Source organism: Embiotoca jacksoni, unplaced genomic scaffold (assembly GCF_022577435.1).
Source record: "Embiotoca jacksoni isolate LCO1_2020_lvr unplaced genomic scaffold, fEmbJac1.0.p SCAF_59, whole genome shotgun sequence".
NCBI lineage: Eukaryota > Metazoa > Chordata > Actinopteri > Embiotocidae > Embiotoca > Embiotoca jacksoni.
The window spans coordinates 573,528-586,527 of record NW_027185413.1 but is presented as its reverse complement, the minus strand read 5'-3'; the positions used below and the strand labels follow the sequence as shown (position 1 = coordinate 586,527).

Here is a 13,000-nt window from a genome sequence, read left to right as displayed (position 1 = left end):
GAACAACGAGAAGCACGATGGATGCGAGAGTCTTTGGCGACTAGACCCCGTGGGGATGTCCTGATATTAACAGGGGAGGCGGTGCGTAGTGCACAACCATGAGTGTCAGCTTGATTGATGGTGCGGAGACGGCAGATCTGGATGACGGGAGAGGTGGAATCTGATGAGCTGGACCGGAGGAGGGTCGCAGCCCAAACATGATGTGGAAGAGAGGAGCACAAATTTAAACTTTGACAGCAAGGGAACGATTGGATGGTTGAGATTGTGGTGAAGTTTGACTGGTTTACCAGAAACACCCCGTGGTCATGTGATTAGAGACTTGGGAGAGAGGGAATTGAAGAAGAATGCGATATAAAGAAAGTCTTCCTGATCGAACTTGTGCTTTTAGCTCCCTTACCGTGACCGATTCCACCGGGCAGCTTGATTGGTGGATCTTCAAAGACATCCATGAAGTCACTCCCGAGCCTCTCTGCCGGTTCTTCAGGGCGTCCATGAGTCCAGACAAGTCCAGGATTGAGAAACCTGTGGTGCTCCGTAACGCTGCTTGGAGCGAGTACATGTATCCCGGAGGAGGATTGTTATCTGTGGATGTGGATTGTGATCGAGTCATCGTATTTCTAGTTGTTTATGTTTTGACACTCGGTCGGTCGGTCGGTCGTTACTTTATTAATCCCCGAGGGGAAATTTTTTTCACTACAGCAGCATACAGAAGCAATAAGATAATAATAGAATAATAAAAAGCAATAAAATAGCAGTAAAAAAATATTAAATATAAAATGTACAGTATATACAGTACATACAGTACAGTATATATCTATATATATTATATACAAACAACCAAGAACAACTATTGAACCTTGCTGCCCTTTCCTGTCTTTTAAGATGTATTGCATTAAGTTGGCCACATACACTTCACACACATTGAGAGTGAGAAATAATTCCTGGATCTTCTCCGTGATTCGAATCTCCTCCAAAGTTTAAAACGTTTTTCCTTGACCGATGCTACACGCTACCACAAACAAGCTAACCTGCTCAGTGAACGTAATAAAGACTCTTCCAGTATGCTAGTTAGCGTTTTATTTACAATGTAAAAATAACACCCATTGAACATAAGGCTTGTCTGATGAAGGGAGCAGTTCAGTTCCAAAGCAAATGCAACCGACTGAAACTGGAGGCAAAAATTCAAGGGCACAGTGATGAAAAATAAACAGAAATACTCGTTGCAATCAGATGATTTGTTACGAGGACCATAAGCTGGAGAGTCTAAATTCAACTTTGGCAAACTTCTCGTATCCTCTCTGCCACTTCCAGGCAGTGAAGGATTCGGGCTCTCTCTCTCTGGAGCTCCTCGGGACTCACTTGACCCGCCAACTTGGCAGAGAACAGGACCAGGTCCTGCATGAAGAGGCCCACGCCCCCCCGGGGTGCCGGAGGGATTTGGGTCAAAGTGCAGGAGTCAAAGCGAAAGTTGATGTTCTTGGCCCTGGGAAGGTCCGGCTGCCGTTCCTCGATCCACGTCAGGGGTCTGAAGGACGCAGAGGAAATTAAGATCTACTTCATCTGTTTCCTTATTTACTAATATGAAAACCAAGAAATAGAACGCATTGGAACTCAGTAGCCCTTTAAAGATTTCACTAATCTGAAGACCCCGAATAAAAACTAGTGAGGTTACAGTTAAAATCAATGTGTGTCCAGACTCATATAATACATGGAGTGAAGAAGGAACTGGGCCAATACAGCTGACTGAGCTGTAATCGTAGACGAAGCTTCAAATACTGAAGTTGCTGCAAAGAAGCAACAAATTCTAAAACATGGAGGCTTCGCACATCTTCAGAAGATCCATACAGTCATCACAGTTATCAGTGTCTGAAATGTCGAATACGGTCCCAACCTGCCCTTCTGTTCCTGAGAAGTGCTTTTGGAACATTATGATGTCAAAGGGAAGATTAGCTTGGACCTTTTTATTCTATTAGAGATTTGTGTGATATTTTGTCAGAATTAGCATCCGAATTAGCTTATGGCCAAAAATGTGATTTGTGAGTACACCCTAACCTTGACCTTTGACCACCAGCATAAAAACCTATTCAACTGATAACTAAAAAAAAACCTCTTAAAACCTTCTTTTGACAGATGAAATATGACAGATTATACTATTTTAAAACACCAATTGCTGCAGTAAATTCACTATAATGTTATTAAAAAAAAAAAAAGTATTTTATTCATCACTTTATTCACATGAATACCACGTCAGGCGTTATATACTGTGTACACTGTACGTGTATAACTAGAGCGCCAAATATGGATTACTTCACCACTCAAAAGTAATTCCCAACAATAACACTGTTTCCAGTAGCAGACAGGTGCAGTGTGTCCTCTCTCACCTGTTGTCAGACGTGAGCAGCTTTGCAGTCATCTTAGTGTAGTTGTTGGCAGAGTCCTCCTCTACAGTGGCTGCAGTCACTGACAGCTCCCCGAACAGCTCCACCAACCAGGTGAGGCGAGCGATGCCACTGAACGCCAGGAAGCCGAATCCAGGCTTCAGAGCGCCGCCTTGAACAAGTTACAGTATGCACATCAGATTGTTGTTAATGAGGTTTCCCCTCAACCATACAGCTTATTAAACTGAACCAAGAACCATTGACGGTATATAAAAGTGTTTGTAGTGTCTGATCCAGAAGTGTCTTCAGCTGCAATACCAGCGAGTGCCACTAGAGGTCGGCTCCAAAAAGCCTCCGGCTCCATAGACTCCCATTCAACTTCTCTCATCAAATCCAAAGTGAATAAAATGTGTCCATCAGTTATCTCGGTGTTGTTAGCTAAAGTCACTCCTTCTTATTAGTTTTCTGGAGGTCCATCTGAAAATAATCCCTCATTCATTAGAAAAGAAGATTCAAGAAGACCTGTTTTTGGGGGCGTGTCTGTTTGATTGACAGGCCTGTGGTGCAGTCAGGTTACAGCTATCGGTGGGCGGGACGTAGTATCGTCAGGTTTCCAATCAGATCGGTCAGATCCACCGCTGGCTCCTCCCCCAGCTCGTCCAAATATGGTCACTTCCTGCTCTAAACCGCAGGCCAAATTCCAAACTGGAGGCATCATAACGGCCGTTCACAAACCAACGAGCGACGTCACTGCTGGTTGCCGCTTGCCAAGAACATTAAAGGTGTTTTTTTTTTTTTTCTCCCAAAAGTTCCAGTAACTTAAATTTCTCCATTAACTCATGCTGCAGGTTTTTTATAAATGGAATCATAACAATGCTGCTGCAAACAGAAAAGCTGGTATTCTAAAAATAAAATCTGCAAGTTCAGCAATGCAGCCCCACCCCGAAAAGTCCTGATCCAAAAACGTTATCTCTCTCAAGCAGAGAACTAACCGAGGATGAAACCTTTTCTCCAAGTTCAACGCGTGGAAACACACCAACATTTTAAAACTGAGATGAATGTTTGATAAAAAATGGATAGAAGTCTCACAGGAAGAACGTCTGTTCCTTACCGGTAAAATGAAGAGAAGCTTCCTGCAACACTTTTCCCTCCGTCTGTCTCTTCAGTTCTTTGTAGTCCTCCGTCAGGAGCTCTATGTGTTCCTCATGGAGAATCACTCCTGAACAACACACCACACACCACACACACACACACACACACACCACACACACCACACACACACACACACACACACACACCACACACACACACACACACACACACACACACACACACACACACACACACACACACACACACACTTTAATTAGACCTGTGTGTTTTCTATAAAAAAATTATGTTTTGCCCACAAACATGTCAAAATAGTTGCGATGAAGATGTTATTCTGGAACAAGTTTACAAAAAAGTTGGTAATTTTGCACAAACATTTTTAAATAAACAAAATGTCTCAAGTCTGTTCCTTCCATTTTCAATGAAATATGGCTTTGCATGATTTCCAAATCATTACATTCTGTTTTCATTTTTCACAGTTTTCCAACTTGTTTGTATTAACTTTGCTTTCTCAGGTAATATTTTACAGTTGAGCTCTGCACTTTTTGGACGGTCGAAGTCATTTTGCTGAACTGAACTCCTGACCTGAACACGGAACACGCATGTTAGTACTTGCACAGTTATAAATTTGCATCACCTTTTTCCCGGGCTAAATTCCAAAGGTCCACAGCAGCCTTGTAGTTCATCGTCATGGGATACTCGACACAGACGTGTTTCCCAGCCTGCAGAAACATTCTGTTGAGCCAAGAAAGAAATAGGATTTGACCAGGAAATCATTTTCTGTCATTTAAATAAAAACATGCTATGTAAAATTAAAGAAAGATCAGAACTCCCATTGGTGGCCCAAATATTCCCAAACAAAACTCCTTCCTTCTCAGTTGGGCACCAACCTGCCTGCTTCATGACTGACTGTCGAGCTCGACAATACAACAAGTACATTCAACATCTCTGTCCTTCCAAAAGAAAAAGGCGCACACGTTTACCTCCTACTTTACCTACCTTAATACCCAAATCATAGCTGCCAATTTTTAAAAGACATTTTTGCCATTTTGCTATTATTGTCACATCTTCTTTCACTTTTTTGCATTGCTGACGGTATGAATTGTTTTAATTTGAAATATTTGCCGGCGAGTGTTTTGCATATTGGTGTTTTTGTTGCTGTTTAAAGATCTAAACAGAATATGACCTGCTATGACTGTGCATGAAATTCATAACAGAAGTGAAATTAACACCAGTTCAGACTCTGTCTACTGTCCAGAACTATCACACGTCTGTAAATGTGAACTCACTGATTGATTTGCTGTAATGATATTTAGTGCAGACTCGTTTACAGCTGCATGTCGGAGGTATTACCTGACGTTCTCCTCGTGGGACTCATTCTCAGTGCAGACGAACGCCACGTTGATGTCGTTACTGTTCACAGCCTCGTCCACAGAGATCTGAGCGACTCCCTGCTGAGTGTCCAGTTTTCTCCTGCCGGCACAAACATACTGATGACATCGCTGCTCTGATTAAAGACAGAGTGACCGTTGTTGTAAATTAACTTGACTTTACATTATTAAACTGCAACTTCCATTTCACGAACTTTAATCAAATTATTTTGCATGTTTAGGAGATGTGACCTCATTTTAACTTGGAAAAATAAACATCAATAAGAACAATGATTCTCTGTTCATTTAATAAGTGTTTTCGTACCATTTGCAACTGTAAACAACAAAATTAAAAAGTACACCGAGTTGGCGGTTTATTAACTTCACTGGAACAGTCTGCAGTAAATTCACACAAATAAAGATTCAGAGTCAACTGAAGAGTTTTTATTTGACTTAAAATGGCCTTAATACACCGTCATATCATTTGGACTGTTTGACGTAAAGGAATAGGGAGTGTAGTTAAGAAAAGGAGGCTCTGCATAACTGATTAATTGGTTAATATTTCTGTACCAAGACGTGTTCTGTTTTGTTGTTGAACCAGCTGGTACGTGCATGTGCTAATTCATTACTTTGTATTTCTAAATCAATGGATCTCGATCAATGCTAAAATTCGTGCACGGAAGAACTCGGTGCCGACAGGACGATCTACTGACGATCAGTCACACAAAATAAACCACACACGGGCAGCAGGTCTGAAGGCTCGGTAACAGCACAGCGCTCGGCTCTACAGGAACCGCTGCATCAGCACTTTGTCTCATTCAGAGGCCGTCGGCATGAGAAGCTGCACAGTCCTCTCCAACAGATCCTGTTCAGAGTTTAGATTCTCAAATCTAATTCTTCAGTTTACTTTATTGAAGACCGTTGCGCTCGCCCTGCTCCATAGTAAAATATGAACTGTTATTGCATAGTTCAGTTTTTCTTATCTGTAACATTGATAAACAGCTCAAATGGCCTGCGGTGCCCCGACAGTTTGAACTCTTGTTTTCAAGACGCTCTGGTTGGTCCAGATGTTGTTCAGCAGACTTCAGACTGAACTAAACGTTCCTCTGCAGTCATGTGGAGGTTTGGTTTTGCTCTTCTGTTCACTCGATGTGTGTTTTAATGTGTTTCATGTTTTCTGGCTCTCCACATCTGGTCTGTCAGACAGTGGAAGCTACAAGTTGGTATCTGACATCTTTTTATCGCCCACAAAGAAGAGTCATCAGCTCATAAATCCTAACAACAGTTCATATCACACTTTGCTAGTAAAACTAATTTCTGGTTTAATTTCAATATAAATAACAATAATGTAATTAGTGGAGGGTTGCCTGATCTTTTGCATACTGTACATAACCTTTGACCTCCGAGTCTGTTTGTGCCTGTTGGGCATCATGTGTGCGTTACCTGGAGATGAATCCTTTGACGGACAGTTGTTCTGCAGGACTGCCGGGCAGCGGAGCCAACATGTCTCTGATCCTCACCCAGCCGGCTGTGCCGATGCCAACCACCACCGCTCCGAACATACCGACTGACAAACAAAGAAAACAGGTCTGAGAGCAGGTAAATTAAAAAGCCAGGAAGGAAAATAGTTACAATAAATGCTTAACTTAACTTGGTCTCCCTTTTTAATCACACCTGTCAGACTGTCCTGGACTCTGTTGCCCCCAACAAGGTCAAAAAGTCAAATAGAACCCCACAGCCCTGGCTAAATGAATCCACCCAAGAACTCAACAGAGACTGTAGGAGAAAGGAAAGAAAATGGAAAAAAACTGGCCTACATGTATTTTATGAAATCTGGAAAGATGCAATGAAGAATTATCAGAAGGCAGTTAAAGAAGCAAGAGCTTCCTTCTTCTCCAGTTTAATCTTAGATAATCACTCGAACCCCAGAGTTTTACTCAAGGTCATAGACTCGGTCATAAACCCCTCCCCCTGTCATTTTACTGATGCCTCACAAGAGATGTGTGAGAAGTTTTTAAATTATTTTATTAATAAGGTAAAGGAAATAAGACAACAAATTACCCCCCCAACCCGTGTTTTACATGCCAGTAGGGACATTCAAAGCTATTTTAATCATTTTGAACCTGTATCGCTGTCCTTTTTCCCAAATCATATCTCATGAAATCAACCACATGCAGCCTTGATTTTATTCCCACTAAATTTCTCAAAGAGGTTATTGGCACTGCAGGGCCCAGTATTTTATTGATTATAAATAGCTCCTTAGCAAATGGCACCTACCCATCGATTTTTAAACATGCTATGGTCTAACCTCTTTTAAAGAAACCCAAGCTTGATCCTTCTGTTTTCTCCAATTTTAGGCCAATTTCTAAACTTCCCTTTTTATCAAAAGTTTTAGAAAAAGTGGTTTCAACACAACTCTTAGCTTTTATGAATCATATGAAACAACATCTTTGATAAATTTCAGTCTGGTTTTAAAGCACTACATAGCACAGAAACTGCCCTCCTCACGGTAACTGATGACCTCCTTTTAGCAGCAGACGGGGCAGAGTGCAGTTTTAATTCTTTTAGACCTAAGTGCAGCTTTTGACACCGTAGATCACCATTTTAATTGATCGCCTCAAAACCTGGGTTGGCATCAAGGACGCTGCACTTAGCTGGTTTTATTCTTACCTTTTAGAAAGAACCTACTCGGTCACCATCGGTAATTACTCGTCTTCCACGACACACATTACCTGTGGTGTACCACAAGGTTCAATTTTAGGTCCAATTTGATTTTCTATCTACATGCTTCCACTCGGCCAAATCCTCCAACGACACGGTGTATCTTTTCATTGCTATGCAGACGACACACAGATATACCTTCTGCTGAGACCTGGTGACCCAAAGAGCCTGGATGCTGTCTTAGATTGTCTCTCTGACATTAACTGTTGGATGGCTCAAAACTTTCTTCAGCTCAACAATTCCCCAAACAATAACACCAGTCTCATTAAGAGTCAACTTGGTCCTCTGTCTGCTTATTTACAACCTGTTGCCAGAAACTTGGGAGTAATGTTTGACTCTCAGTTAAGCTTTGAAACAGATAAAAAAAAAATGGTCCGGTCCTGCTTCCTTCAATTAAGAACCATCTCCAGAATCAAACCCATACTGTCACACTCTGACCTGGAAAAAGTCATTCATGCACTCATTTTCTCTCGACTCGACTACTGCTACTCCTTTCTGGCATAAACCAAAAATCTCTCTCCCGCCTCCAACTAGTCCAGAATGCAGCAGCTCGGCTTCTTACTGGTTTTAACAGATGACATCACATTATCCAGTTCTGGCCTCTCAACTGGCTCCCGGTTGGTTTTAGAATTAATTTTAAGATTTTGTTGATCACTTTTAAGGCCCGCCTGGGTCTGGCCCCGAGCTACATTACTGAAATGTTAGCCCCATATGAGCCAACTCACAGCCTTAGATCTTCCGGTGGGCCCGGTCGACGCATGTTATTTTGCCCAGAGCAGCAGAAGTGTATAGAAACTACCTGCAGACTGATTTAGTTTTTTTTTTTTTTAAGTTGACCTCGTCTGTAATTTCTGACACAGCTGTGACAGAGCAGCTGCCTGCTGTTAATTTATCTTTTTCAGTTAAACCTTGGAGAATAATTCAATAATCCGATTTTAAACTGGCAAGATCAGATCAAGCCTGACGGTTCACATCGTGAATTACAAACTCTAGAGAAATGGGAACAGTGTCAGAAATTTATAATAGGTTGAGTAAATTCCCCCACTGTGGGATTAATAAAGTCTAATCTAATTTAATTGAGGCCGTCACGGTGATGAACAAACGTTCCCTTTCAGAGTCTTTCTCGTGTTCTCCTTTTAGTCCTGTGAAGTGTTCCAGACGACATCTTTCAACCAGTACAAACAGTCCTCTTCCATGTAAGGACTCCTGCTGTGTAGATTATATTATTTCAGATCTCACGCTGCTGTTCTGCACTGACAGGAAATGACCTCATCATGTGAACACATCAGCCTCCAAAATATCTGCAGCTTTAATTATTTTACCCAGAATCCAACGTGTTTTTGTGTCCTCTGTTTAACTCAATAAACACACTGATTCTTCTGTCCAGCAGCAGCAGTGGAAAAGAAACACGTTGTGTTCAGGAAGCTGCAACTTCCTCATACGCTTTAATTTGAAAATCTGTCAGTGGCCCCGCCCCCTTCCTCTACAGAGACAAGATGGCGACCGTTTAGGCTCCTATAAACCACCCTGAGTTCAGAATCACATGCTATTTCTTCTTACTTTCTGTAGTACTGCAGTTCCCCTCACAAAGTACATATGTTGCATGTAGTCAACTGGGACAAACTACTTCGTCATAAAAATGCAACTTTGACCCACTTAGTCACATCCATCACCATCTGCAGTGACAATTGTAGTAAAAAGAAAAAAGATGTGATTAAGCTTCTTTTTAAAGCCCCGCCTCCTCCTTCCTTTTGTGGGCGGAGCATCAGTCTGTGACTTGTCTTCCGCTGCAGAGCATTGTGGGTCATAGCATGGCATACTGACCTGCAGACTAAGATAGGCCGGATGTAGTAGAACATCCTGGTACTTTTGGCATCCTACCTCTAACATACTGAGTCTTGGTACATACTAGATATTTTTCTGACATACTAAATAGTGTGTTAGTATGGATGCTGGACCGCAGGGCCAGCTCTTCATCCAGTCACCAGCTCTTCATCCAGTCACCAGTTCTTCATCCAGTCACCAGTCACCAGTTCTTCATCCAGTCACCAGCTCTTCATCCAGTCACCAGTTCTTCATCCAGTCACCAGCTCTTCATCCAGTCACCAGCTCTTCATCCAGTCACCAGTTCTTCATCCAGTCACCAGTCACCAGTTCTTCATCCAGTCACCAGCTCTTCATCCAGTCACCAGTTCTTCATCCAGTCACCAGCTCTTCATCCAGTCACCAGTCACCAGCTCTTCATCCAGTCATCAGTTCTTCATCCAGTCACCAGTTCTTCATCCAGTCACCAGCTCTTCATCCAGTCACCAGTCACCAGCTCTTCATCCAGTCACCAGCTCTTCATCCAGTCACCAGTTCTTCATCCAGTCACCAGTTCTTCATCCAGTCACCAGCTCTTCATCCAGTCACCAGTCACCAGCTCTTCATCCAGTCACCAGCTCTTCATCCAGTCACCAGCTCTTCATCCAGTCACCAGTTCTTCATCCAGTCACCAGCTCTTCATCCAGTCACCAGTCACCAGCTCTTCATCCAGTCACCAGTTCTTCATCCAGTCACCAGCTCTTCATCCAGTCACCAGCTCTTCATCCAGTCACCAGTCACCAGCTCTTCATCCAGTCACCAGTTCTTCATCCAGTCACCAGTTCTTCATCCAGTCACCAGCTCTTCATCCAGTCACCAGTTCTTCATCCAGTCACCAGTCACCAGTTCTTCATCCAGTCACCAGCTCTTCATCCAGTCACCAGCTCTTCATCCAGTCACCAGTCACCAGCTCTTCATCCAGTCACCAGCTCTTCATCCAGTCACCAGTCACCAGCTCTTCATCCAGTCACCAGTTCTTCATCCAGTCACCAGTTCTTCATCCAGTCACCAGTCACCAGTTCTTCATCCAGTCACCAGCTCTTCATCCAGTCACCAGCTCTTCATCCAGTCACCAGTCACCAGTTCTTCATCCAGCCACCAGTTCTTCATCCAGTCACCAGTCACCAGCTCTTCATCCAGTCACCAGCTCTTCATCCAGTCACCAGTCACCAGTTCTTCATCCAGTCACCAGATCTTCATCCAGTCACCAGTTATTCATCCAGTCACCAGCTCTTCATCCAGTCACCAGTCACCAGTTCTTCATCCAGCCACCAGTTCTTCATCCAGTCACCAGCTCTTCATCCAGTCACCAGTCACCAGTTCTTCATCCAGCCACCAGTTCTTCATCCAGTCACCAGCTCTTCATCCAGTCACCAGCTCTTCATCCAGTCACCAGCTCTTCATCCAGTCACCAGTCACCAGTTCTTCATCCAGCCACCAGCTCTTCATCCAGTCACCAGCTCTTCATCCAGTCACCAGTCACCAGTTCTTCATCCAGCCACCAGTTCTTCATCCAGTCACCAGTTCTTCATCCAGTCACCAGCTCTTCATCCAGTCACCAGTCACCAGTTCTTCATCCAGTCACCAGTTCTTCATTATATGGGCGGCACGGTGGTGCAGTGGTTAGCACTATCGCCTCACAGCAAAAAGGTTCTGGGTTCGAATCCGGTCCTGGGCCTTTCTGTGAGGAGTTTGCATGTTCTCCCTGTGCTTGCGTGGGTTCTCTCCGGGTTCTCCGGCTTCCTCCCATCATCCAAAAACATGCACCTCAGGACTGTGCTGACAGGTCATCATTGTAAATGAGAATTGGTTCTCAATTGATATTACCTGGTTAAATAAAGGTCAAATAAATCCAGTCACCAGTTCTTCATCCAGTCACCAGTCACCAGCTCTTCATCCAGTCACCAGTTCTTCATCCAGTCACCAGTTCTTCATCCAGTCACCAGCTCTTCATCAGTCTCAATGGAACAAAGCATTCAGAGCCACTTTGTGTATCTAATAAACTCCTCGTGGTCATTCTTATTGTGATCTTGTGTCCTGCTCCTGCTTCACCTCGGCCTGCTCAGCTGGCCTCGTGCAGTTTGGGAACATTTAAATAAAACATAAATTCAGATAGCCTACATAAAAGAGGCTGTGAATCCAAACCATAATTATACAAGGTGGGAAAGTGAAACGGTCCCATTCAGTGTGGTGACCTTGCTGCTGAAGATGACATAACTCCTGTTTAATAACTATGACTGACACCGACCAGCGTTTATGAAAGACACAGTTGCACGTGAGAAGAGATACGCTGATATCAATATCGGGATATAAAGGCACTGAGAAGTCACTAAAGTCCTTGTAAATAATAAACTATAAATCGTGCGTACATTGAAATGAGATCGTCACACTTTCTGCTTTAAGAAGCCTGAACAGTCCTCAGATTGGACTTCACATCAAAATAGGTTCATATTGAGATGTGGGACGAGAACCTTTTGAAAACGTTTTATTTGGACTTTAGGAAGAGGCGCGGTCATCATCGATAACGTAACAGCAGCTTTACGCACAGAAATATCACCAATGAATCCAAATATCACCAATGAATCCAAATATCACCAATGAATCCAAATATCACCAATGAATCCAAATATCACCAATGAATCCAAGGCCCGAACACCGGCAGCTCCTCCGCTGTTCACTCCATTCAGTCACTGCTCCGAACTACCGCCGCGCTGCTGCTGCTGCTGTCCCACCTACTGTCTCACCTGCTGTCCCACCTACTGTCTCACCTGCTGTCCCACCTACTGTCCCACCTACTGTCCCACCTGCTGTCTCACCTGCTGTCCCACCTACTGTCTCACCTGCTGTCGTCTCACCTGCTGTCCCACCTGCTGTCCCACCTGCTGCTGTCTCAGCTCGTCCGTGACCCGCCGTGTCCCCGGTGTGTGTCAGAGTTGCTGCAGTGATGAGCACTGAAACTGTCTGTTTGCAGGATGGTTCACTCTCCGCGTGTTGTAACAGAGCGCCGGTCGGTGTTACGTAAGGTGCGCTCGTTATGTTGATGGGTGTAACTGGAGCGCAGGGGCGGAGCTGTCTGAAAATCAACCCTGAGATACTAAATGCTTCACTTCAGAATCAGATATCGTTTGTGGCTGCACACTTTATTTTCTTTTTTGGGGGGGAAATTGGAAACAGCATGTAAAGAAATCTTCATAGCTTCCAGCTTCTGTAAACAAAATGTGTCAAATATCTGAGCAGCCCAAGTGTGACCGAACTTACTCACTTTGATGCCAGTAATATCTTTTTAAAAATATATTGCATTTTGCTGCCAAAAAATATTTCCAATTTAAATTAATTGTGATGCAACAGAATAAAATATGTGGACGCTATTCAGTCATAAAAATATTTAAAAAAAAACTGCAAGGGGATTGAACTGAAGATGATGGTTCCAGCTTAACTATTCATTATTTAGTAAAAATTCATACATAATTATCCATACTATGATAATATTGTGCTTGTATTAGGTCCCTGTATTGTGATCAGGCTGCATCTACTATTACATTTGCAACAACACATTCA

General features: G+C 43.2%; 1 protein-coding gene across 3 annotated transcripts; it reads right to left on the bottom strand.

Moving 5' to 3' along the window:
• Positions 1-1,062: 1,062 nt before the first annotated feature.
• blvra (biliverdin reductase A) lies at positions 1,063-12,450 on the bottom strand. 3 transcript variants are annotated; one of them, XM_069173289.1, is made up of 7 exons: positions 12,283-12,450; positions 6,302-6,425; positions 4,842-4,961; positions 4,126-4,223; positions 3,490-3,597; positions 2,382-2,550; positions 1,063-1,525 (listed from the first exon to the last, which is right to left on the bottom strand). In XM_069173289.1, exons 2-7 carry the CDS (start codon positions 6,418-6,420, stop codon positions 1,270-1,272), a joined length of 870 nt encoding a protein of 289 aa, XP_069029390.1. In that variant the 5' UTR covers positions 6,421-6,425; positions 12,283-12,450; the 3' UTR covers positions 1,063-1,269. The 3 variants fall into 3 exon arrangements, with proteins under 3 accessions (XP_069029390.1, XP_069029391.1, XP_069029393.1); XM_069173290.1 differs by having other exon boundaries at positions 12,298-12,450; XM_069173292.1 differs by lacking the exon at positions 12,283-12,450 and adding an exon at positions 12,187-12,193.
• Positions 12,451-13,000: the final 550 nt, after the last annotated feature.

Coding starts and splice junctions, on each gene's coding strand:
- blvra (XM_069173289.1), bottom strand. CDS start 6,420: ATGTTCGGAGCGGTGGTGGTTGGCATCGGCACAGCCGGCTGGGTGAGG. Junction 3,598..4,125: donor GAATTTAGCCCGGGAAAAAG/GTGATGCAAATT, acceptor TGTGTTGTTCAG/GAGTGATTCTCCATGAGGAA. Junction 2,551..3,489: donor AGCTTCTCTTCATTTTACCG/GTAAGGAACAGA, acceptor AACTTGTTCAAG/GCGGCGCTCTGAAGCCTGGA.